Genomic DNA, 24,438 nt, shown 5'->3' with positions numbered 1-24,438 from the left:
TCTAAGGTTTTCATTAAAACTCTGCTATCAGCTCTACAGAGAAACTAGTGGTAAGTTCCTAACGCAAGAATTAATTTTGCCTTTTTCATTAGAATAGCTTATCAGCAAGGTGGTGGCGATTCAAAGCAGAACTGGCGTTGGCTTGCTTTTTCCAGCTAAAGGTTTCAAAGAGCTCTGAGGCGACGTGAGATTGTGTTTATAAGCAACTTCCCCTTGCGCTGCCTGTCTTATCCCTACTGTGTGAGAGAATACATTGAGATTCTGGGAGTATCTCTTGTACTTGAGAGTTCAGCGGTACCGATTCGTTTGTAATAGAATACGGTGACCAAAACATAGAGGTGAGGTTGCTGGTGGTGGTGGTGGGGCACAGGAGGAGGGAAACCTCCCTACTGAGCACCATCCTTCGGAGGTTACCTGTAGAGCCACAAGTTAGTTTCCCCAAGTTTCAGAACTCACTGTATTTTAAAATATTGCAGGCAAGAAAAAAATAAATCTCGGTTTCTTCTCACGCTTGCTGCTGGCGAGTCTGAGGCCAGACCTTGCGTTCCTGGGGTGCGCAGAACGGACCGAGCCCACAGCACGACCCCTTCTGCGGCTGGCTCCTGCAGCTCCTCGCTGCTGGCAGAGCCTTCTCGAGGGTCTCTACGGGGTCCTGCTGCTCTGTGAAAACGAAGGATCAGATCTGTTTTTTCCAACATCTGCCTGATTCTTTCAGGCAGCGAGGGGAGTGGCAACACCTTTGCTTCGCAACAGCTGGGACCTTACCGCTGCGGATGGGCGCTAAGATTTTACAGACCGAGGGTCTGGTTGCCATCTCACCTTCCGATGCTTGCTGCTCTAACAGCTAAGACCATGCAAAATCCCAGTTTCTTCTGATTTTCAATGCCACGGGGGAAAATGTGCTGTGTGTCTCTAATCTCTCTGCCATCTGAAGCAGGCAAGCAAGGCTCGTTTTAGTCACGAAACGAGCAAAGGAGTTGTGCTCAACTTTTCATACTGAAAAATCTCAGTGATTTAAGCTTCAGAAACAGAGAATGTAAATTAGACATTGTTGCACGCAAAACGAACTTATCTCTGACAGGCTAAACAGAGATTTTTATGGGGAGCCTACTCATACCCACACGGAACACCGTTTATCTTTCGACTGCGGGGTTTTTTTAAAAAAAATGTATAATTTTAAGGTGTACCGCAGTCATAATGAGAAACCCCGTACAATTACAATTTTGACTAACGGAACAATGGACACCCCCGTACCGTATTGTATTGTATCGGGTAATTAGGGACTGCCAGGGAGCGGGAAAGCACAACCCAGGAATAATCAATGTATCCCCCACGGTGTGTACTGTAACCCAGCACCTCGCCGCTGAAGCGCGTCCCACCAAACCATTCATCCTCACCTCCCAGGCGCAGATACAGGGAAAACCGGGAGTACTCAACCCTCGGCACGGCGGAGAGCCCCGTCTGACTGCGGCGGGGCCGGGACGGGACCGGCGCCGGGGGGAGCGCGGGGGGCCGGGCCGGCCACGCGCGGGGGGGGGGCACGGCGGCGGCTCCGCGGCGCTGGGGGCAGCCCGGGCCGACCCCCCCGCGTGTGCGTGGGGGGACACGGCCCCCTCCCCCACCGCGGCTGGGGGCGGGGGCGCGCCGCCCCCTCCCCTCCGCTCCTCTCCGCTCCGCCCGGTGCTCGGCACGACCCCCCCCCCCCCCCCCCCCCCCGGCTCCCATGGCGGGCAGCGGCGGCCGATTCGGTGCCGGCAAGCCCCGCCCGCCGGCGGGCCGAGGCCGGCCTCCCCCTTCCCTCCGCCGCCCCCTCCGCGGCAGCCCGCCAGCAGCGCCACAGCAGGCGCGGGGCCGGCTCGCTCCGCGCTGCCTCTCGCCCGCCCGCCCCGCCGCCCCGCCGCGCCGCGCCGCTCCCATGCAGGCCGGCGGCGAGGCAGAAGATGGCTGACTCGCCGGGGCACCCGCGCCCCTGCCCGCCCGCGCCCCCCGCCCGCCCGCCGCCGCCGCCGCTGCCGCCGCCGCGCTCCCCCCGGGCCCTCCGCGGCGCCGCCTGCCACCACTGAGAGCCGCCGCCGCCCCCCCCCCCCGCGCCCCTCCCGGCCCCCCCAGAGCACCAGCAGCCATTTCATCTCCACCACCAAGTAGGCGCAAAAAATGGCAGAAATGGAGAAAGAAGGGAGACCTCCCGAAAATAAAAGGAGCAGGAAGCCGGCTCACCCGGTGAAGCGGGAGATCAACGAGGAGATGAAGGTAGGTGCCTGTGATGGGGAAGGGAGCGGGGGTCCCCCCCGCCCCCCGCCTCCGTGCATGGAAATGAAATAAGAAAGGATCTCTTGTCATTTTTTTTTTTTTGTAGGATGCACTGAATGTGTCTCAACTCCGCCTCCTGGGCTGAAAACAGAGACGAATTCACAGGCTGCAAATCCTGTTCATTGACCAGCTTTGATTTATTTATTTTTTAAAAATAACTCTCCCTCCTTGGGCTTTTAAGCTCCTTGGGTGCTAGTGATGAGCCTTTTTTTTTCTTTTTTCTTTTTTTTTTTTCTTTCTACAGCCGTCTCCTCAGGTAGCTGGGAAGCCCTAAAGTTAGGAAAGAAAGGGACCTCTTTTAAACACTGTATTTCTCTCCTTTTTCAGTAGCCAGCTGCAACTGTGTAATTAAATTGTCAGAGTGAAATGTTACGGTCTGAGCCGCGCATCATTCTCGCGCTTGAGCGCGGAGACCCCCTTTTCCTCCCCTTCTCCCTCTCGCCTCCTCCTCTGCTCTACGTGCTCCGCTTCGCAGTTGCCACAGCGGCAGAGGTGTTGCCCAGAGGCGGCTGTCCGAGGGCTGCTTTCCGTGGAAGTGTTTGTCGTGCGGAGGGCTCTTCTGCCGATAGGAAGCGGTGCCAATCCAGCTGTGCTCTGGAGGTAGCGCTGGAGGCGGCTGCTCCAGATGTTAGGATGGCTGCGATCGCACAAAAACGTTATTTTGGGACTTCTTTTATCATTAGGTCGCTGCCCCAGGCTCGAGCGGTCCTAATTTTTGCGCCTGTTCTCCACGTCTGTTCCCTGTCTGTTTGTTTTACGTCTCTAATTCCCCAAAGTTGGGAACAACGTACTGCGAGACTTCAGCTGAACTTGTTGTTGTTGTTTAATGCGCAGATAAAGTGACTAAAACGGCATAGTCTGGTTATGAGATAAAGCTGCTGACGTTTAATTTGAATATGTAATTTATTAAAAGGCTGATTGTAAGCGGAGGGCTGCCTGGAAAATGTCAGACATTCGCATAGTGTGTATACTATATAGGCGAGTATATAAATATGCATGACGCCTAGTGAAAATACCTTTGCTTTCCGGAGCATTGATCTCCCCATGTAAAATTAAACGGGAATGCACAGTCCCCTCCCCTCTCCCCTCTTGCACACCACTGATTTAGGTTAGGTGCCCTTTCCTGCCGAAGGCAGGCATTCTTGCTCCTGCTGCCTGCGTAGGGAGCATGTACACAGTTCTGTATGCACATCAACTGGAAATGTGGACAAGAGCAGTGTGAGGGGAACGAACAAAATAACGTGTCGGTGTATCTCTCTGGGAACAAACCGTACTAGTTTCAGGTCCCGAGGAGTGGTATTATTCTTTGCGAGATACATGACACATCCTATTTTCGGAGAGGGCTCTGTGCAGGAACTGAAGAGTAAGAGTCATTGGTCATCGTAATCCTACATAGTTTTGAGGACTGCAGAGGTCTGTAGTATAGGGCATTGGCCCCTTAGAGCATCGCCTAATGCGATCTATATGGATTGCAGCTTTTAAGTTTCGTAGGTTCTAGCATTACAAATTAGCTAATTTTAATCAAAACATGTGAAATGTTATCCTGGCTGCATATAAAGGCTGACTGTGCTGGATCCTCTGGGTTTGTTTTGTTTACTTTGGCTGCAGGCACACTCAGCGGTTTGGGAGATAGTTGTTCTTCTACAGTATAACAGATGTTTGTCTGAAAGGGTGAGGAAGAAACAAAAACAACATTGTGTGAAGGAGAAAAATTACACAATTTTAAACTAATACTTTGGTATTAAGCACTGGCGTTAACCTTCGCGTAGAGAGTTTCTCTTTTTTAGTCATGGGTAGCTGCTTAAGGTTAGAAACCTCAAGATTTCAGCTGGCTTAAAAATTAAAGGCGGGTAGAAACGGCATTTTGAACCGATGGGATTTCTGGTCGAGAGTGAGATAGCTGATGGCAGAACCTTTCAGAAAACACAGGCCACCTTTCGATGTAAGCTGTGCTATATATGCCATGCATTTTTAGTAGGACAGTTGGCTGCTTTCATCCAAGAAGGGGAAAGAGAGGGAGGGGGAAAAAAAAGTGGTTTGAATTTTTGACTGGCTGAGAAAGTTAAAATCTGGTGGCAATCATTTACTCTTTCTCTTTACTGATGAATTAAGATGTCTAGTTGTTCTGCGTAAACCCGAGGAATACAATAATGTAACAAATTGGTTACACTGTGCAAAATGTTTGCAGCAAAATGACAGGGAGCACAATGTGCCCTTGTGTAGGTTCGTATCTGTAATGTTCAAACAGGCTGACTGTTTCCCTTCATCTGAACTGCTTTCATCTGGACCAGTGTAAAATAAGCTCTGGTAAGTAATCACGGCGGAGCAGAAAGAAAGGAATGTATACAGCAATAGACAGCCTAAGCTGTAAAAACTGTAACCCGAGTATCAGCAGCAGATCAGATATCAAGGCTTTAAGGTAGGGGAAATGAAAGAGATGAAGGGGAGGAAAAGACGAGAGAGGGAATGGAAAAGTCAGCTTGGAAAGTGAAGGAGAAGTAGGAGGGCCCCCTCAGGGAAATTTGGCTCAGGGATTAGGGAATTTTATCATGGTGTACAGTGACCTACTCAGGTTTCAGCCCACATTGGATCAAATTGCCTCCCTTTGCTAGCAGAAAGAAAAAGGACGGGTGTATATGTGATTTTTTTTTTTTTAAATTTTTTTTTTTTTTCCCTTTGGGTAATAAAAAGGCCATTGGTACGAGTGTCTATTTTAAGTACAGCAAATGCAGGGCGCTATGAATGAGCAATAAAATTACCTCATCACAGAGACTTCCTTCAAGATTTGCTGTTTGATACAGTCAAATATTTACTCGAGAAGGATCACAACACCTAACTGCTTGGTTTGGTGTCTTCCAACAGTAGTGTCACAGCTCAGTTTTGACATGAGTGGATGGATATTCAGGTTGCTTGCTCTTTCCTTATGCCAGATATTAAGTTACATTTTTGTTATCACTAGCCTAATGTACATGGTGGTTATAACAAATTTTAATTTGATACAATGTTGTGTGCAAAAAGTACATGACTCTGCACAGTTTTCTGATATTACATTTCAATGAAAAATACATTCAGGAAGAACTGTTTTGTTTTGCTGCGACCTTCACAGCCTCTCTTTCTTTTTTTCTAGTCGTTTTTTTCTTTTGTCCCCCTTCCTCCTTCAGACGATACTTTCCATTTTTTGTTCCAGAGGTAGCACTGTTCACCTCACGCTCTGGAAGAAGAGCAGCTAGTTATTCTGAAAGGCAGTTCAGTGCCATTTCTCACTCGCTGGCGAGAAACGAACACCTAATAGATCCAAAGCTATCCTAATCAGGGAACCCAGTACTATCTTAAGACCAAAATATTTTTTACAGTTTAATTGATGAAAGCACTCGTCAAGGCGTGGTGATGGCTTCCCCACCCACCCCTCCTCAGCTTATTTCCATTTGCCATCCTGCTGCCAGGCAGCAGCGCTGCTCAGGAGGAACGGATAGATGCTCCGCAATGTTGGGAAGTGAAGTTACATCCAGTACTGGATTGCGCTGGAAGGTCTCCTGAACAAACAAGACAATGTATCTGCGTGTCTCTGTCAGTTGAAAGGCGAGCAATTAATTTGCGCTGTAATTTCACAGGGCTGCTCCATGTGCCCAAGGAGTTTACCATCTATAAATATTCTCAATAACTAATTTGTATCTAAAATTGGGCTTCGTTCCTGATGCCTAGAGCTTAAGACAGCCCCATCTGTTATAGTTTAATAGTAAACTCATCACAAGATCTTTCAGTTTAGTGTTTTAATATTCCCCGTTTGGCATTTAAAAGTACTACTGTCAGAAGGAGGAAAGCGGTGGAGCGGGCGTAGCAGCGCTGCGCCTGGAGCGAGCCAGATCGCTCGGAGCGCTCAGAAGATTCCAAGGAAACTCCTCCCTTCTCTCCTGAAAAGCAAAAACGTCTTTGGGAAAGTGGAAAAGCAAACAGACTTTATCAATTGTACTATTTCAGGAGACTGAGGCGGGGGTTTTTTTTGCGGAGTCTGTGTGGAAGGAGTTTTGTGGGATGGCTGCAGAAGGGAGTTGCGTTGTCTGCGCAGGGAGCCTCACCTACCTGTGCAGCGCAGAAGTAGTGCTTCCCCAGACAAAGTGGGCGTTACAGAGCCAAACGCGTACATGGGAGGACAAAGGAAATTAAAGCATCAAGAAATTTTGCTCTCTGATAGCATAAAGGTCTAAGCATGAAATTCAATATGGCGACAACACAAATAAGCAGCGAAAGTGAAGGCCGGTAAAGAAAATAAATCCAAGTTCGTATTGTGACTATAGCAACATTTTTATTTCCTTGGTGTGGTGAAAGTGAAAAGTGAAATTGTGGGGCTCTGCACCGAGTGGGTTATGCAGGCAAGGAAATGGAATGGAGCCACTGTGCTTCCTCCCAGATCTGAAATAAACATTCAGCGGTAAAACCTAGAAGAAAATGAGTCTGACAGACTCATTCTCCCCTGCGTTTCCTGCCGCCGTGTTTGCCAGGCCTCGTTCAGTGAAGCCAGGCCTTGCCCCCTGTGTATAAGGTTCATAGAGAAGGAAAGGCGAGAGGTCTAAGATGGAAAGAGAAGTGTGGCTTAGCTTCAGAATGTATTAATTAGTGAAGATTTGGGAAAATGATGCATTGCAATGTAAAAAATCAAGCTGTAGGTGTACTGTTACGATGAAATGAATCCTAAAGCAGGAATAAATGTGATTATATTTTTACTGCCTAGCATGTAAGTCAGTCTCACAAAGGAGAGAAACCACAGTCTGGCGAGTCAACACACTCTTCTTCATCTTTCCCGTGAATAGGAAGCAAATTTTAGTCAAAATACCAACGAGCATAATAGTTAGTTAGTTATCCTGGCTCTTCCAGGAGGGAAGATATTTCTGTATAGTACAAGAATAGAGAAATCATACAGTTAAAACATGCAAATTACACATTGCCCTGCAGTGGTGATAAGTGGTTTGGGACTTAGCAGGGGGCAAAAAAAGAATTGCTGTCTATTAAAAAGGGAGGGCTTTGGCGGTGTTGTGTGTCTGGGGCCACTGGAGCATTTTTGGGCTGGTTTCTTTGGCAGGGATGAGCTGGTTGTGCTGCAGCCGTAGTGAATGCCCCGGCAGTTAGGCAGCTGCGATGGTGCACCGTCAGCTAGAGGAGCACAGGAGATTTGGCTCTGGTGGGATGTTAACCGACTGCCTGGGTGTGCTGGCAGCTGAAGAGGTTATCCGTGTTTCCAGCGCAGGCTCGGGAGCCTGACTGCTTGGTGCACGCACAAGAGGCCGAGCGTGGTGTGGCGGTGTGAGCACAGAAGGACGCGGGGCAGGATTTCTGTGCTTGTCTTCTCAGCTCTGATGCTGGCCCACACTGTGAGCGGCATCGGGGCTCCGTCTCTCGGTTTCCCTGCAGGGGACTGAGCGTTGCCTCCCGGCAGGGCGAAGTTAGCTTCCATGCTGTAATTTTGCAGTGAAATCCACGGACCCCTGCAGGGCTCCCTTTGGGTTTGGCGGGATTTGCTCTGGGCTCAAGGGTCCCAGCTTAGCAACGTGACTGCTGACTTGGGATTTTATTGATGATGGGCAAGGTCTTCCCTGGTGCACTGGTCTTTCACATCATCCCAGCCCTCTGGCAGGGCTATGGTGTTGGGGTGGCAGCCTCCATCCTGCAGACCCTTCACATACTTTCAGGGAATGAGTCTGAAAGTAGGTGTGGACTAGCTCAGTGCCTCTGCTATCCTGTTCCTGCAAAAGCTTGGAATTGCAGCTCCTTGCATATCCTCCATCTGGCCATCCACACTTGTCTTCACATCTGCTTCTCCCTGGGCTTTGGCAGGTCCATCATCTCTCAGTTCAGTTGGTTCCTGTCTAGCCTGCTTCATCTCTGCTTCTTCTGCTCTCCTGCTCCAACCTCAGGTCCCACATTCTTGCTTTTCTCAAGCACCATTGTTACAATCATCGCCCTTCCTTTCACTAAGCCTTTGAAGCTTGTACATCTTTCAGTGAGGTTCTGCTCTGCATGTACAGGTTGTGTATTAATTAGCTTGCTTCCTTTCCTTAACTTCATCAAGAACTGGGCTTTTTTGCCTCCCCCCACCCCCCCGCATTCACACAGAGAAAAATTGTCTCGTCTCATCTTATCATTTGTGTTTTGACTATTGCCACCACACTGGTCTTTACAAATTCCGTCTTGTTACCGTATCTTGAAACCACGTAGATTGGGCCTGCCATTGAAATGGAAGAAGGGAGGATACATAGAAACAATGAAGTAATTAATAGTGGTCAGCTTCGGGGCAGCGGCTTCAGCAAGGACATGACCTGTGTGATCATCATCTTGACTGACAGGATGTTAGACATCGCTGCAAATGGATATTGTAGTCAGGAGTCTGAGGGAAGGTGATGTCGTAGTTCTGTGGATGCCCATCTATGCGAGAGAGTTAGTGTGGAAGAAAAGATTTCTCAGCTTTGACTACCAGCTTGCTAAGGATGGGATCATCCTCTTGGTTTGCTGTGTATAAAGTGCTGTGTAATGAAGCCCTGGCTGTTTGTCACTGGGAAAATAGGATTAAGAGTGATCAGCATCATTGTAATAGGTAAAATAAATTATGAAGGAGAATGGCTTAATTGTTTTTTTTATCCAAGCATCCTTGTTGAGAAATCACAGTGTTAAAAAGGTGCTTACTTTTGTTACTGCTAGTATGCAACCTCATTGTACTCTCATTGAAGTTAGTAGGAAAGACCACAGTGATTTTTTTTTTTTAAGGGTCACGTCTCTGTGATGGGTAATTTAAAAATCAAATGTATTTTTGTCATTATGAGTGTTCATTTTTGTGCATCACTCATCATGGATAGTAAAAATGAGACTTGAAAGGTACTTAAACTTTGTGCCATTACAAACCCAACCATCACTTTGACTTGATTCTGAAGAGTCATATACATGTGTGAATTTTCAGGAAAAAATAAGCATATATACAGCCTTGCTTACATATTCCTTAACAAGTAATTAGGAGTTACTCATTGCCTGAGTTGATCAACAGTGAAAATAAAACACAAAGCATCCACAGGAGGCAAATTTAGAGCTACTCAATTAATTTGGTTGCATGGGGTTTAAGTCAGGAAGACTTTGTCAATTGGTCTCTACCTTGCTAGATTAGTCTCTAGGGCTGCGTCTCCATAGTTGAAATTTAGCAAAGCAAGGGAAGCTGGCAGAGCTTGCCTCCAGGCCCCCACGGAGCCCTTCAAGTCATTCTGGGTGAGCTGCAGTGGCGAGGTTTCACTGCCTGTCTCCAGGTCGTTACGTTGTTGGATTCCCATGGGTTAGTGCGTTGGGACTTCCAGCACTGAGAGAAGTTTTCCAAGAAGCTAAAAACCAAACAAAAAGAACTTCAGAGAGATTTCCCATGTTTGCTAGTATTTAAAACGCTTACAACACTGCATCTTCAAACGAGAGTTTAAATATGTGTTTTAGAAATGAGCGTAGGTGTTAGCCACATTCCACTGCATTGTACTCGTTGTTGCAAACCATAGTGGTGACATCGTTCAGACGTAACGGGCTGTCGTACTTATAACGCTGACACTAGAGGTAGAGGCGGAACGATGCAATGTTTTCCGGCAATTAGGGGCTGCACAGGACAGCCAAGGAATCGAGACTTCCAGCAGGAGGTCAAGTGGAAATGGAAGGGGAAAAAACAAAAGGAAATTGATGCTCCAGGAGTCTGCTGGGGGTTTTTGTTTTGGTTTTTCTTTTCCTGAAATGTGTTTGTAGCACAATTGCACAGATGATACTCCTGGAAGAGTACAAATTGCTTGTGTTTATTGCTTATAGCTGCTTTACGGCGCTCCTTGAGTGACAGGAACACCTATGCAATCTGGTGTGATGAATGAGCCAGGAGCAGTGCAGCGCTCTGACGTTCGGGGGCAGAGTGCCTGCTGTAGCTTTGAATTCGGAAGCAATTATAATCTGATTAATTTTATTTATTTATTTAAATGACTGGAGAATTGCTGTGTTCTATCATTAGACTTGCTCCCACTCAAAAATTAAGCTAGAGCAGTGACTAGACAAAATCTAGCAACCTGTAAATTTGACATGTACCATTTGTTTTGAATCAGTGTTGTATTCTCCTTGTTCCTTTGCTGGTAGCCAGAGTCCTGGGAGATGGTGGTTGTCAGGAGCAGTATTTTAGATGTCAAGATCTTACAGGAAAATGAAGTTTGGAGTTTGTTTTGAAAGAGTGATAATAAAAAAAAATGCAGAGACCAAATAGAAAGGCTTTGTGTGTGGCATTTTCATTTCATTTTATAGTTGTCATACTACTTTAAAACTGATCTTTGCCGTCACAATAATTCATTAGCTGATTTCCTTTGGTAGTTTCCTAAATCTGTAAGCTGTAGAGCTCCATGGCACTATTTGGTTTCAGAAAGCTTTGTTGCCTGGCTGCAGATTTCTTAACTTACTCCACTAAATCTCCTGGCCCAGTAATGAGCATTTTCTACAGAAATATTTTTGCCACATGACCTAGAGGATGTGTTTTTAATAGAATTTGAGAGTTATGACAGTTATGTTCCATATTTTGCATTTCCATACAAACATAAAATGTAACCACACGGCTGCTTGGAAATAGGTTTGAAAAGAAATATGGCAAAACTGAGAAAGATTTTCTTAAGTAAATATGAAAGATGTTTGTATGAAATGTTATGGTAAAATGCTTTCAGGGTGAAGAGTTTTTAAGTGGTTTGACTATGCAAGGGATTATAACTCTGAGGAAAAACGTCTTTGCTGTGATTTTATTTGATTTGGTTCACGGGCACCTCAAGAAACTGTAATTGTGTCAGTGACCTGCTCCAGCTGAAAAGACTGTAGCGCAGTAAGATTGATTAACTGCTGGTTGAAAAAAATCCTGGTTTTCTGTTATTCTCTTACTGCAGTCTTAAATATTTTATGGCAACACAGACAAGTTTGTGTGACGAATGTATGTTAAAATATTTCTGACACTGAATGCCAGAGCAAAAGTCATAAATAACTCTCCTTTTCATTTTCTTTAAATTACAGACGTATGAGTCTCTGTCATAATTACATGTGCCAGTCGGAGATTTAAATGCATTGCACTTTATGCACTTGACTTATGAAACGAACATTAGTCTTTGAGGAGGTGGGCCAAACCTGACACTTCCTCGTGTAGCACAGATACGGTTCGATTTATGCAGTCCTCCCTTCCAAATGGTTATTGATTACATAAATAAGTAGGTGATTTTTCTCTTTCAGAACTTTGCAGAAAACACTATGAATGAGCTCCTTGGCTGGTATGGTTATGATAAGGTTGAACTGAAAGATGGAGAAGATATTGAATTCAGGAACTACTCGGCAGATGGGGAAAGCCGCCAGCACATTTCTGTTCTCAAAGGTAATGAGACTTCATGTTTCTGTGTTCATGCAAAGAAGGATTAATATCTCAACCTCTCTGAATTGGTTTGGATCGGGAAGCGTGTTCTGCTGCTAGCTTCGTGGTTGGTTTACATAGAAGTATCGGAGAGTGCCTTCTAGTACGAGGAAGCCAATAGGGTACAAGGGCAATCACTTAACAAAATTGCTGTTAGTAGGCACTTACTAATATACCTTCACGAATAATACCTTTTGTGAGGCAGTTGAAAGTCATGTACCTGTGGTACCAATAAACTGCTCACAACTGGAGAAAAGATTGAGCGCTTTCTTAGCAGCGTGGCTTTAAGGAACCCTTTTGCTTTCAAAACTAAGGCTTTTTGGCCTATGGCTTTTTAAAATGCTGAAAGATTTTGAGCTGGAATATTCACAACACATGTAGGAACGAGTGTGAATGTTCACAAAAGGCCATGTTTGTACTATACTGTCTTCTGCAAGTACTATACTGTCTTCTGCAAGTGCTGTAGAAGTTCCCCAGGGATGGAATTTGTTTGGGACAGTGCTGGGTCTTTGTGATTCAAAATGTGAAGGATGGGATCCGGTCTGTTTGTTCAGCCGTTCAGTTGCTGCCTTCTGACTCCTCAGTCGCAGGGGATGGGCAGGGACTTGTCATCAGAGTGAAGAGAAGAGTAGGAAATTGCTGCATCTTGACTTATCCAACAAGAGTTCCTCAAAGGTGAGGTAAAGTGAGGAAATTGCAGCAGCTTTTATGCTCTTAGACTGCCACTTTTCACTGCATTTGTGGGCAGCGGTCTTTGGGTTTTCTTTCTGGCGGCCAGCAGCAGCACTGTATTCAGTGAGTGTTGCAATGAGTGCTGATAGCGGAGAGACCAGTTATGAAGGAGAGATGGCTAGAAAAAAGGTGGAAAAATTAGAGGTAAGGTGAAACAATCGAATCGTATTAAAATTGAATGTTTGCAGCTTGTTAGTTCTATAGTGACACTGGTGATCAATATTTATTTTTCATTGAAAATGAAATGTCATTAAGCCAGCTTTGAAGAAACTTATCCCTGTGTAGTAATGTGATTCATTTATTTCTGTTTTAATAAATAGATCTTTTGTTGAATGACTTGTGATTCCAGTCTATGCCTGATGAAATTCATGACATACTTTTTTTAATAGACACATGGTAGAAATCATGTGTTTTATGTACCAAACAAAGATGTCGAATACCTGTGACAAGTAGAAATTTTTAGAGTATGCAGTCTAGGGGAGGGAAAAAAGTGTTTCTTTTTCTGAGAGATGAGAGGAGAAGGAATAATAAGAATTAAGTCCTGCCCCATAGCTAACTGAGGTGCATTAGAGAAATTCCTACAAATACAAATCCTGAGGTGATTTGGGATTAAAGAATTAGAATAATAACTGTCATCATTTCATGCATACTTTGGTGTAATTTCAATAATTTGTTCCTTTTAAATCCTTTCCATTACTACTACATATATTATTGATAGAGAATTAGGAATTCTTTTATTTTTCAGTTTATGCTTCTTGCATTGGTGAAGTCACAGTATACTGAGTGCAATCACCATGCGAACAGTGGAAGTAAAGGACAGGAATAGGGTGTCATTGATTAAATCAGGCAGACTAAGAATATGCATGACAAAATAATCCCACCTTTTGGAAAAAAAAAAGTCAGTTTGATTTAAAAACATGGAACACTTCTGAAAAATACTGGAAAGCATCCATTTTTTAAAAGCGAAAATATCTGGGTTTTTTTGTGCACTCTTCTTGTATTAGAGTAAGTAATTTAATTAACAGATTGGTGAAAGTATGTAGGGGCATTTAAGAAATATATTTGTTATACCGTATAATGTGTCCTTTGTGTTTACAGAAAATTCTTTGCCAAAACCAAAACTACCTGAGGACAGTGTTATTTCACCGTACAATATAAACCCAAGCTACCCAGGGCTTGCCACAGGAAATGGACTTTCAGACTCACCAGCAGGGTCGAAGGATCATGGGAATGTACCTATTATTGTCCCATTAATTCCACCACCTTTCATAAAGCCACCAGCAGGTAAATCCTAATGAACATTTAAAAATGGTTACTGTCATTGACACATTCTGAGATTGCTAGATCATGGCGTCTTAGTAAGAGGGCTGATTTCAAAATGCTTAAAAACCACTCGCAGGGAACTTTATAAGGGAGTGGGAGAGTGACTTTATTTGTTAGTATTCTTGAAAAACTTCTGCAAATGCAATGACAACAGACTTGTGCTGCTTGTGACACTCTGCATGCTGGATTATACTCTCAGCAATTCAACAACATCTGCTTTTAGGAAAAAAAAAGATTTTGTTCTGATGAATAAGCCTTTAAATAAATTAATGGAAGATGAGTAAATTAAAAATAGGCTCCACAAAGGAAACAGCGAAAGAGACAAAGCCATCAAATCAATATCATGTCTTTATATCAGGTTAACAAGCTCATCCTGGGAAAACTGTCTCTTGATTCTCATTGAAATCCCTGACCATTGTCTCTTGAGGGTTTAATATGATCTTGACTCTACCCAGGAGACTGCACTGAGATGTTTTACATTTTCATTAGGTTTTTATCGGGAGTGATTTTATAACATGCCATTCCTCAGAGTTTGCATGAAAAATGATTTATTCCACACTGCATGCTGCTTACCGTAATCTGTGAAAGTAACTCTCACAGCTACACCGGTGTGATTAATTGCTGTGTTATTGTTTACTGCTGTACACAGTGTGATAATTGGTGAATTTAGATAGTAGCAGGCTCAGTCCTGCTTCCATGGATGTCCCTGGGTGTTGTTCGGAGTGCTTTTGGGTGACCGAGGCACCAAGGAGTACAGGGTGACCTGCAATACCTACCCAAGAACGGTAGCTCTCTGCACGCAGGGAGGCAGCTCGGCTAAAGAGTCCCTACCAGGTGTGAGGATGCTTCTGCAGAGGCAGAACAGCTTGTAGCATCAGGTCCCAGGTCACCTCTGCCCTTCGTTGCATTGACTGAAAGTAACTGTAAAATACCAAGTGGTCCAAGAAAGTGTTTGCCTGTTGACAGTCATGTGATAGACAACAGTTGCTCCTCCCAAATTATTTTAATGCCATTGAGTTTTATCTCTAAAGAAGTATACTAATATGCTATGAATAATTTTCAAATGTTATTCAATATGCGTTCCCTGCCAAAGACTTTTCATCTATTTTATACGATATTTGCTAATTACCAAAGCTATTTGGGCCCATTCCTGCAGCCTTTACACAGCTAAAGATCTCGGGCCATATGGGCTGGATCCTCAGCTGTTGTTGATTTGGCCCTAAAGCTTTAATCAAGGGCTTGTGCCATCCCAAGCTATTTTCTCCTCCGCTCTGAGTCATGAATGAATCCAGAATGCTGAATTTGTGGTACGCGAACACAAGGCTGTAACATGCATTGTGCAAACTGCCACAGTTGCTGGATTTTTATGACATCAAACAAGCAGGAGGAGATGGAACTATGAAGTAGAAAAACAAATTACTGCAACAGTAGTTAAGTGGACACAGGGGAACCTTGGCCAAGTCAACTGCCTTCTGTTCTTTGCCTGTCCGCCTACCACGTGTGATCCGGCGTTCAAATGTACCTCTAAGGGTAACGTGCAGAGAAGGCTTTCTGTAAGTACTTTCCAACTTTAGGTTTTTAATTCATTAATTCATAATGAATATTGTTGGTTTACTTGCATAGGGGATATGAATGCATAATCTCTGCCTCCTCTGACTTTATCCCATGATCAGTAATGAGCGCTAGATTACCATGACTTCTAAGCAGATGAGCATATTTATCCCACCTTTGTTTTAGAGAGCAAAGTTTGGGAGGACCGGAGGGGGAGGAGAACCACAACCTTTGTGGGATTTGCAATAAGCATTGGTAGTAATGGGTTTGTTTTATCTTAGGGCGTAGGTGCCCTAGTCATGATCACCCCAAAGAGCCTGGCAAGAAACAACTGGTGAATACAAGTAGAAAAGGGAGTACAAAGGAGCCAGGAAAGCCAGCGTGCGAGGCAGTGGTCTTGGCACTGCACTTTGACACCGTTTTGTGGGCACTACATCAAAGCAGAAAACTTCAGAGTGATACAAAGCCAGACAAGAGTAACTCTGGGGATGTTTTCTCGGAGCCCCTCACAAGCACAGGGGTCGACTTTGGAAACAGCACAAAGGTGCTCCTTTGAGTTGAGCAGGCAAATGAAAAAGACTCACATCATTAATTGCTAAAGCTGAAAGTCAACATTTTCAGCATGGGGGAGAGACAGGCTATGACTGACCTGCCACAAGAATGAAAGCAGCTTACATTTGTTCGAGTTAATAAAGGAAGGAAGGGGACAGGAGGGAGAGGCAGAAATAGTCCAAGAGAAAGCTTCAAGGTTAAAATGCTGGGCAGAGAAAGGGATCTTTGCAGCACATTTTGAGTGGACACGCATAGGACAAGGTTACATTACAGGCCAGAGAGAAAACCAGGTAGTGATGCACTGTAGTGACTGAGATGCTGAGAAGCGGGATGAATCCAGACTTTGTGGATGGATGGGGAAAGCTTTTAGATATTGTACAGGAGAAAAATCTACAAGATTTAAATATACCTTAAAAGAGAGTGCCCACAGATGAAAATGGTATCTAAATCATGAACCTGAAGGACAGGAAAGATGATGGTATGGTTCACTGTTATTGAGCAAGTAATATGGAGCAAGCACTTGGGGAGAAATTATTAAGACTTTAATTCTTGCCATATTGATCTTGAACTGAAGGGTCAGCACCAGTAAAGAAGTGTCAGAGAGGTTGTCTGGCTGAGGTATTCATTTGGACAGGAGAGCAATGGTCCAGAGAGGATAAGCAGATCCAAGAAACAGTCACAATGAATTATTAGTCGAATAATTTTTGCAGATAAGATTCTATGCAGATAAGACGGAGAAGAGATAGAGCAGAGCACGGGGGATGCTCATAGAAGTCTGAAGGAAGAAACTGAAAGGATACTCTGCAATGTGCACTGATGGAGCAATTGCAGAGGTAGAAAAAGCACTGGGGGAAGACAGAGTCAGGAAGCCAAGGGAAACAGGATTTCCAGGGAGGCAGATGTGATTCTTGGTATCAGAAACAGCTACCAGCTCGAGAAGGAGGAGGAGGGAGTACTGATCCTGAACTATGTCTAGGAAGCAGTCACTGAAGATTTCAGCAGATTGAGCATGCTGGAAAACTTTGAACAGTGTCCTATCTGCATTCATATTTGGTATGAACAGGCTAAAACCTTGAACAGTTAACAAAATTACCTTTTTTCCCCTCATGCTTATTTTACAGTAAAGTGTTTTTTTTCTTTTGAAAACCAAAGAATTTTGAGCAGTCTGACTAAAATTTTATCTCCAAGCTGTTCAGCTGTCTGTTTTAGTCAAATGAAATATTAGGTAAAAATAAGCCAAATATAAACATCTCTAATAAAGGCACTCTCGCCTTGCTGTACCCTGGAAATACACCCGAAAAAGGCTGAGTTAAACTCTTGGGCCCTATGTGGTGCACTGACTGTCTACAGACTCAGGTTATGGCATATCAGTGGAGGATGCTAAATACAGTGATGGGAAGCCTCCACAAGAAGGATGCCAGTTACTCGGATCTCCAGACTATTTGCAAGAGCACTCCGCTGATCTGCACCACCAGGCAGATGGACCACACTCAGGCAGTGGCCAAATCAAGTGGGACTTTATCAGTCAACATCAGCCATCTGATCTGCATCTGGAAGCAAATAAGAAATCAATGCAGCCTCCAGAGAGTTGGTGTAATAGTCTCCTTGTGGTTGATAACCGTCTTTCTTGCCCAGCAGGCTGGTAGGGTGCGTTGAGTGCCAGCAGCAGATTCTGAGTGATCTTCAGGGTTAGTCTCGAGTACAACCCATTGCAACAAACTGATACTAAGATTAGTTGTGCTTGCTGTTAGGAGATTCTTGTTTTCTACACAGCAACGTAAAGAAAGTATGTTTTTCCAATTAAAAAATTCCATAGAAATAGCAAGGAACAGAAGTGCAGCATCCAGGAACGATCTAGAAATAAAAATCCCACCACAGTTGTGCAGGGTATGTGGCCGTAGTATGCAGCATGCAAACCCCCTAACTATTACTCTACAGCCCTTAGTGATAGAGTAAATCTGAGAGGGCACTTAGGGTGACTCTGCCCTTTCGCTCAGACAAGTTTGGACGGCTGTTGTTACATGGGATGAAGGAAGGCTAAAATCAGGAGTAGTCAAAGAAGAATGCAAAAAATTCTTTCAATGCAGGCAAGAACATGCTGCCTCCTTCCCCTGGCACCTGCTGGAGGCTACAGTGTCTCAGTTTCCCCGTTTTTTTAAGAGTGCTCTTTGGTTTACTTTCTCTTGTGATCCCCATGGCATTGCCTCGGCAGGGGAGGTACAACTGCTGGTTGGTCTAGCCTTTGAGCATGGGAGTCGGCAAAACCCTTCCCTTTCCTGCCTCCTTCTGTGCACCAGCGATGCACAGAGCGCGTCTGCTGTTCGAAGCATCCCAAACAAGAACCCTCTCCCTGCCGTGCTGCGCTGCGAGGGGAGCTCACTGTCAAGGGACAGGGTGGAAGGGGAGGCAGAGAGGGTGATACCGTGCAGTTGACTGAGCTTTCCACAGGGGAAAGAAGTACAAAGGAAAAATAATGCTCCCTCCCAGGGTTTTCACAAGATAATGAGTACATTTGGGAAAGGAAAGGGGATTTAAATCCTCCAACCCGCAGATGAGTGTTTCTACATAGAGTTTGGTTCAGTGATTTCCAAATTATAATGATTGGGGTTGTACCAAAAGTTATCAGAAACTCGTGAAAGTGAGGGAGGAATGGGCTGGAGGAACTGTATCTGGTGAGGCAAAATGTCTTAAAAGAGGAGCAGAAGCATTTCCAGTGCCGACTACCGTGTAAAATAGGCCTGTGATCTAAGTTGGCAAGGAAATGTCATATTCAAATACTAAAGCAAGTAATTAGGTATTTTATAGAAAGGAATGAGTGATTTCCTGTGTTATAGCTTAACATAACTTTAGAATTAAAGTTTACGGGATGTTTTTGTAAATATAAGTGCACATGAGTAACTTGGTGCAACACATGGGATTAAGCAGAGTCCCTGCCTTGTGAACACTCTGGAAGTGCCTGCTGTAAACTCTCTCAATATTTAAATTGTATTGGAGGAATCTGGAAGCATAAAAGAAGTTTTAAATGGTAGTTAGCAGGGCAGTAAAAATGAATTCCAAGATCATCTTTCTAAATTCACCGAGGAATTGGTTCTATGACTGCATTACCAAGAAGTCTGATTCCAAGCAGAACCCAGTGGCAGTTTTCCTTAAATAAAGACCATATTATCAGATCTAATTAAGTCTGTATATTGAGGAGACTTTCATTTTACTACGCTCTGGATCCCACTTCAGTAATTCCCAAATCTTGTTCTGGTTGCTGAACAGCATTACAATTTCTCTAACTGCAGGTTTAGCTCTCTAATAAAGACCACTGCAACAAATCCTATAGTCACTACTCTTCAAATTCTTTCTCTTGTTTTCAGTTTGAAACATCATCTAATTTACACTGATCGTATGTTTATTAGTGCCTGGGTTTTAAAATGCCAATGGTTGCCAGGATGCCTGCCCCATCTAGCCCGCTGTTGATGCCTTTTGTTCTCTGTGGAGGGCCAAACGTTTCCTTTGTGCTAAAAAGAAAATCACAAAGTCCATGTATGCGCTTTAATAGCATATATTCAAAATACACAGGGAGTTCCCCCCCTATTAGCTGAAATAGGTGCTTTTTTGTTTGCATGTTTAAAACCTGCCTAAATGCCAGTTTTTATTTGTGTTGTGCATTCAGTCCTTACTGAACTACGCGTGAGAATGTGCCTCAACTCACGCATAGAAAACGTAGGCAAGCCGTGATTCCCCAAAATGATTTTTTAAAAGGAGCTGGGACACTTTGCTTTATTGGCAGAGTAGCGAACTTCAAGAGACTGGTCCTTAAAAGGAAATGCACTGTAGAGCCCCGGAGGTATTTCCATAGCAATGGTTGTAGCAAGCTTTCTATTGTCAGCCCTATTTTTTTAATCTTCCTCTTGTAATTACTTCTTCCAAGGTACTTTTTGTACCTTAAGTTTGTCACACACCCCATCTATTTAGAGGATCAGCACTTAAGTGCTATCACAAGAGGATCTGCAGCAATGTCTCAGGAGTTTTGTTCATTCTTTAGTTTGAGATTAATCACATAAAGCATCTCGGATGTAAGAAAAATGACTGTAATGGTGCTTCTGCCTTCCTTGGGAACATCAACCTCTGGAACTGCTTTGGGATGAAAAATCTGAATACATGCTATTTGTTTTTCTTCAATGGCAAGCCGGGGTTTCAGGAGCGGTGGGCGGGTAACTCAGAATTAACCATTCTGAAATCCTGGCAGGTCCCGGTGAAAACAGTGAGCCCTTATTGTTAATGCTGCAGAAACGAGAGTCAAGTTAAGGTCTAATGTCTTTAAAAAGGGAGTTTTGCAGCTTTTCATTAGAAGTGAAAGCAGCTAAGATATTTAAAGATGTATGCCAGTGGATTGAGTGCAGTTCCCAGCATGGGGTAAAAGGGCTGTTCTAGCTCCCCCCAAAAAACCCTGGGATCCAAACTGCCTGTGTGAGGGGGTGGGACGCAGCGAAGAGAAAAAGAGAGGAAAACAGAAGAAAGCAGTAGGGGGGAGACATGGCTTCTGATAGCTGTGGTAGAAGGAAACTCATGCCAGGAAGAGGTGGGCAGCGGGGAGACACCAGGGAGGGATGGGGTGTCAAAATATTTTCTGTATCAGATCACAGATACAACCACAGCCAATGTACAGGTTTCACACAGGCTCACTCAGTCCAGGGGACGTACCCTTTGATACCTCAGTCCCGAACCCTGTGCCCTCCTGGTCTTCCTTCTATACAACAGGACTTCTTCAGTACTACATTTGGGCACTTTCAGGAGTGGTATTTTCTTCTTGCTGGAAGAGTTGAGCATTTCCAGCTGAATTTCCTGCAAGGACATGTGGAAAGTAAGGTTTTGGAGTACCTGCCCATGGGTCATCGTAATCTGCAGTATTAGAGCTGTAGCTGCATTTAGTTTCACCCAAATTCTTGAAGCTGGAATTAAAATTGAAAATGCATATGAGTTAGTTCAAGACGGTATTAGTAGAATGTTGCGGCCTAAAAGTTAGTAAACTGATCAGTATTTAACTCCAGAATTGTAGGGATTTTAGGATCATCCTCCTAAACACTGTAGGCCATGCTGGTTTGCTTAGATAAAGAGACAGAACTGTACATGATGGATTTACTCTATTGTACTCGTTGCTTTCCATCTTTTCGCCCCACCTTTCCAAATTATGGCTCCATATAAGATCGATTAGTGTAAACTGCTGCTCATTGGGTTTAAGAGGAACAATTTTCTGCAGCTCCTTCACGCTGGTTTGAAAGGAAAAAAAAAAACCCCAAACATTCTGCTTAATTAAGACCTAAAGAGGCGGTGCAAACTTTTGATGATTAATTGAAGCGTGCTTTAGACTGATGCATATTTAGTTATTATAATGTGATAATTTTATCTTGTTATACAAACTGCTTCCTTTGGGAGCATGATTTAAGACTGCAAACACTCCATGTTTATTGCATTGTTCATTATGAAAAATACGCAGGCTGAAAACCACAAGGAGATGTATCTGAACAGTATCTGTGCGGCAGGTGCAGGGAGTACTTCTTCCACCTGTAATGACACAACCCAGGGGCAGAAAAACACAGTATTGGAACTCCCTCAATAGCTGTCCCTATGAAGAGTTGAGAACTCAGAAAAGCAGAGGCTGGAAATTCAGGTCTTGTACTGTATGTGAAAGGAATATGTCTTTCTATTACCTGGTGTAATTATAGAAGATAGCGGTACAGATGTTCTGCTGAAAACTCTCCTGTTACTATTCAGTTGTCTCTGTGCGAATTCCTTTGTCTCACCTGTCACAAGCGTGACAGATCTGAGAACACGCTAAGTACATTGCAAGAGCAGGTCATAAAGTTGCAAGCCCAGATGGAGAAAAAAATACAGTTGTTGTTAAAAAATATTTTCTTTCACCTCAAAATGATCTGCACCAGGACATGCAAATGTTATTTTCATACTTTACAAACATGTCAGCCTAGCTATGTGAGTCCTGAAAGTGATGGTGAATGATCTTCATCAGAAGAGCTGCTCCAGCGAGACCTCACATGATGGACATAGGCACGTTGTCAGGATGAGCTCATGTTACTCAAGCGGATACGCTGAGCTAAACTACCAGCGAAAGTTTGTCTGTGAGCAAAGGAGAACATTGCCGATGTAGTATACCGATGCAGTTATTGTGGAGAAACGTTCTTAGTGCAGATCTAATCAGAAGAAGATTAGAATAAAGATTCAAGACAGATAAGCAGTCTCAGACTACTGGATTTGAAATTCCCCGCTTCCCCGTGTTCCTGTCGCAGCAGGTTCTTCTTGCTGAGTGCTTGGGGGACGGGGATTTGGTACGTTTTCCTGAAAGAAGGGCAAAGGTCCGGTAAAGTGATTTTTAAAGCATTTGGCCTTACAAAACAAAGGTCTGTGAAAAAGCAAGAGGAATTTTATCTTGAATGGAAGATATGAATTTCTGGTTTCAGATTATTCCAGTTTGTGTTTAGCAACAGGCAGCAATTAAATCACAAGGCTTTGGCTTTTCTTATTTCACACAGTCTTAAAGTTTTGAGTTTAAGTTCTTGCTTCCCACTGCTGTGGATTGTAATGGTAGAAATACATGGACTATTACCTTTCCGTTAATTTTGCAGTGCTCTTTTTCAGTCACTAAACTTCATACACTGTAATGAAACATCCCTATTAGTTATTTTCACAACATCTGCTCAGACCTCCACCACAACCAGTGTCAAGAAGGAAAGCACGCGATCAGGTTTGGACCTTTATCATTGTCCCCAGCTGTCATCCACATCCATAGACCGTAGGCCATGGCTCTGTACCTATCCCAGGTACCAAAAAAGGGTCCTTTTCCCTGCCGTTCTTAGCTTCACTTGAAGCTGAAAGAAAGGATTTGATTTTAGAGCAAGTCTTCCTCCCACTGGGCTGCACAGGGCTCTTGTTGATGGTCCGTGGGGAATTAGTCATGTGATACTGGATGTTTTCTTTTTTCACCTGATGAACTGCATTACAAGAAGTTGCATCAAAAATTGACTTGGGCAAACCTACACCTGAGGGAGCAAAGATGACTTAAAACCTGACATATTAGCGTACTGTTCCAGTAAGTGCATGCTCCGAACCCCTTTCTGAAGTGCTGCTGTTTCCTGGCTGCTTTACATGGCCGTACTCAGCTAATCCTTTTGTAGCACTGTTCCTGAGTCTATTAAATGGAAGGGGCATCTAATTTTATCATTACTTCTACTATTAAAAGGATTATATTGTATGTGACCATTCTTTGATGACTGGGGCGAGAAGGGAGTAGAAGAAAGAAATAATTGAAGTTCTTTGTATTTAGGCAGACTCCTTCCCTCCCTTTCTCCCTTCCTTCTTTCAAAATGATGAACATTTTGATTAATGTTGATGATGCCTCCTGGATATCAGCTGTCTCTTCCTGGAAGTGCAGACAGTGGCTGGAAGTAGTAGTTTGTAGACCGTTTTCTGCTGTTTTATTGCCTGTCAGATCCATGGAACACAAGTGAAGCAATATTGCTTTAAAGGATTCCTCCGTGAGGTGGTGGTGCCGTTCTGCTGGTCAGGGCACGGGAAGACAACAACTTGGCAGAGTAGGTGCCTCTTCCCCTCCTCTCCTCTTCTTGCCAGAATCTATCTTAGAGGAAGTCTTTGGCAGAAGGAGGTGGATTGAGCCTTACTATCCTGCGTAACCTCCTGCAGAGAAGTGTGTAATGCGGCTTTTCCACGTAAACAGCTGTTACTGCTGCTGGGATGCTGTGTGATTGAAAACGGACAATTGTGTGGTCTTTCTGATCACCTATGGGAGACAGTTCATGTGTGTCAGTGAACAGGAGTTGAATGATAGCTGAGGTGCTTCCCCTTTCATGTATGAAAGCCCCTGAGAATCCCAGTGATGGAGCTCTGTGCTTCTCCTTAAAAACTGTGCCCCAGATGAGCCAACCTGCTTCAAAAAGAGCTACGCCAGCACCTACTTTGCCAGTGAACTCTCTTTCAGCTTGGCAATTTTCTTTTTCTTTTATGACAGTTACTCTCACCAGAAATGAAGGCTATTAGAAAGGTATTGCTGGTAGATCTTCTATTTTCCAGAGATAAATTGCTTCTTATCAGTAGGAGAATATATGTTGCTGTTACCTGAAACAAGAGGTTGCCATCTGTTTCCTTTGGTTCACAGGATCTTCTGTTGTCCTGATACATTCAAAGGGGCAAGTTCAGTCTGTAAGGAATTGGTTTATTTTGGTGCAAAAGTAGCTGAATCAGGGCACCTTTGTAAAAGCTTAGTACTTCAAATGGCTCAGGATAAAAATGGGGGGAAGAGCTCTTGGGCTGTACTGGAGTAGTTAGCATCCTGGCCAAGACTGGTCCGGAGAGAAAGCTGTGACGACACTGTGCAACATCACCATAACACCCTGCGCTCCTGTGTGCCTGGCTGAGATTACAACCAGCTCAAGAGCAGGCTTCTTGACCCTATAGACGGTTAGTGATAATTTTGGCCAAATTGTTTTGATTTCCCTAGATGTTCAGTATACGAAAGCATT

At 44.1% G+C, this 24,438-nt stretch overlaps 1 protein-coding gene across 1 annotated transcript in view; it reads left to right on the top strand.

The window, feature by feature from the left end:
- The first annotated feature begins 2,113 nt into the window (after positions 1 to 2,113).
- SOBP (sine oculis binding protein homolog) overlaps positions 2,114 to 24,438 on the top strand; it is a 115,940-nt gene continuing 93,615 nt past the window's right edge. The window contains exons 1-3 of the mRNA XM_009820633.2: positions 2,114 to 2,250; positions 11,566 to 11,704; positions 13,571 to 13,756. Coding sequence (XP_009818935.1) covers positions 2,155 to 2,250; positions 11,566 to 11,704; positions 13,571 to 13,756 — 421 coding nt within the window. The 5' untranslated portion in view covers positions 2,114 to 2,154. The remainder of the gene's footprint in view (positions 2,251 to 11,565; positions 11,705 to 13,570; positions 13,757 to 24,438) is intronic.

Source organism: Gavia stellata, chromosome 2, assembly GCF_030936135.1.
Source record: "Gavia stellata isolate bGavSte3 chromosome 2, bGavSte3.hap2, whole genome shotgun sequence".
NCBI classification, from domain to species: domain Eukaryota; kingdom Metazoa; phylum Chordata; class Aves; order Gaviiformes; family Gaviidae; genus Gavia; species Gavia stellata.
Note: the sequence above shows the minus strand (reverse complement) of the source record. Positions and strands in the feature narration are given on the sequence as shown.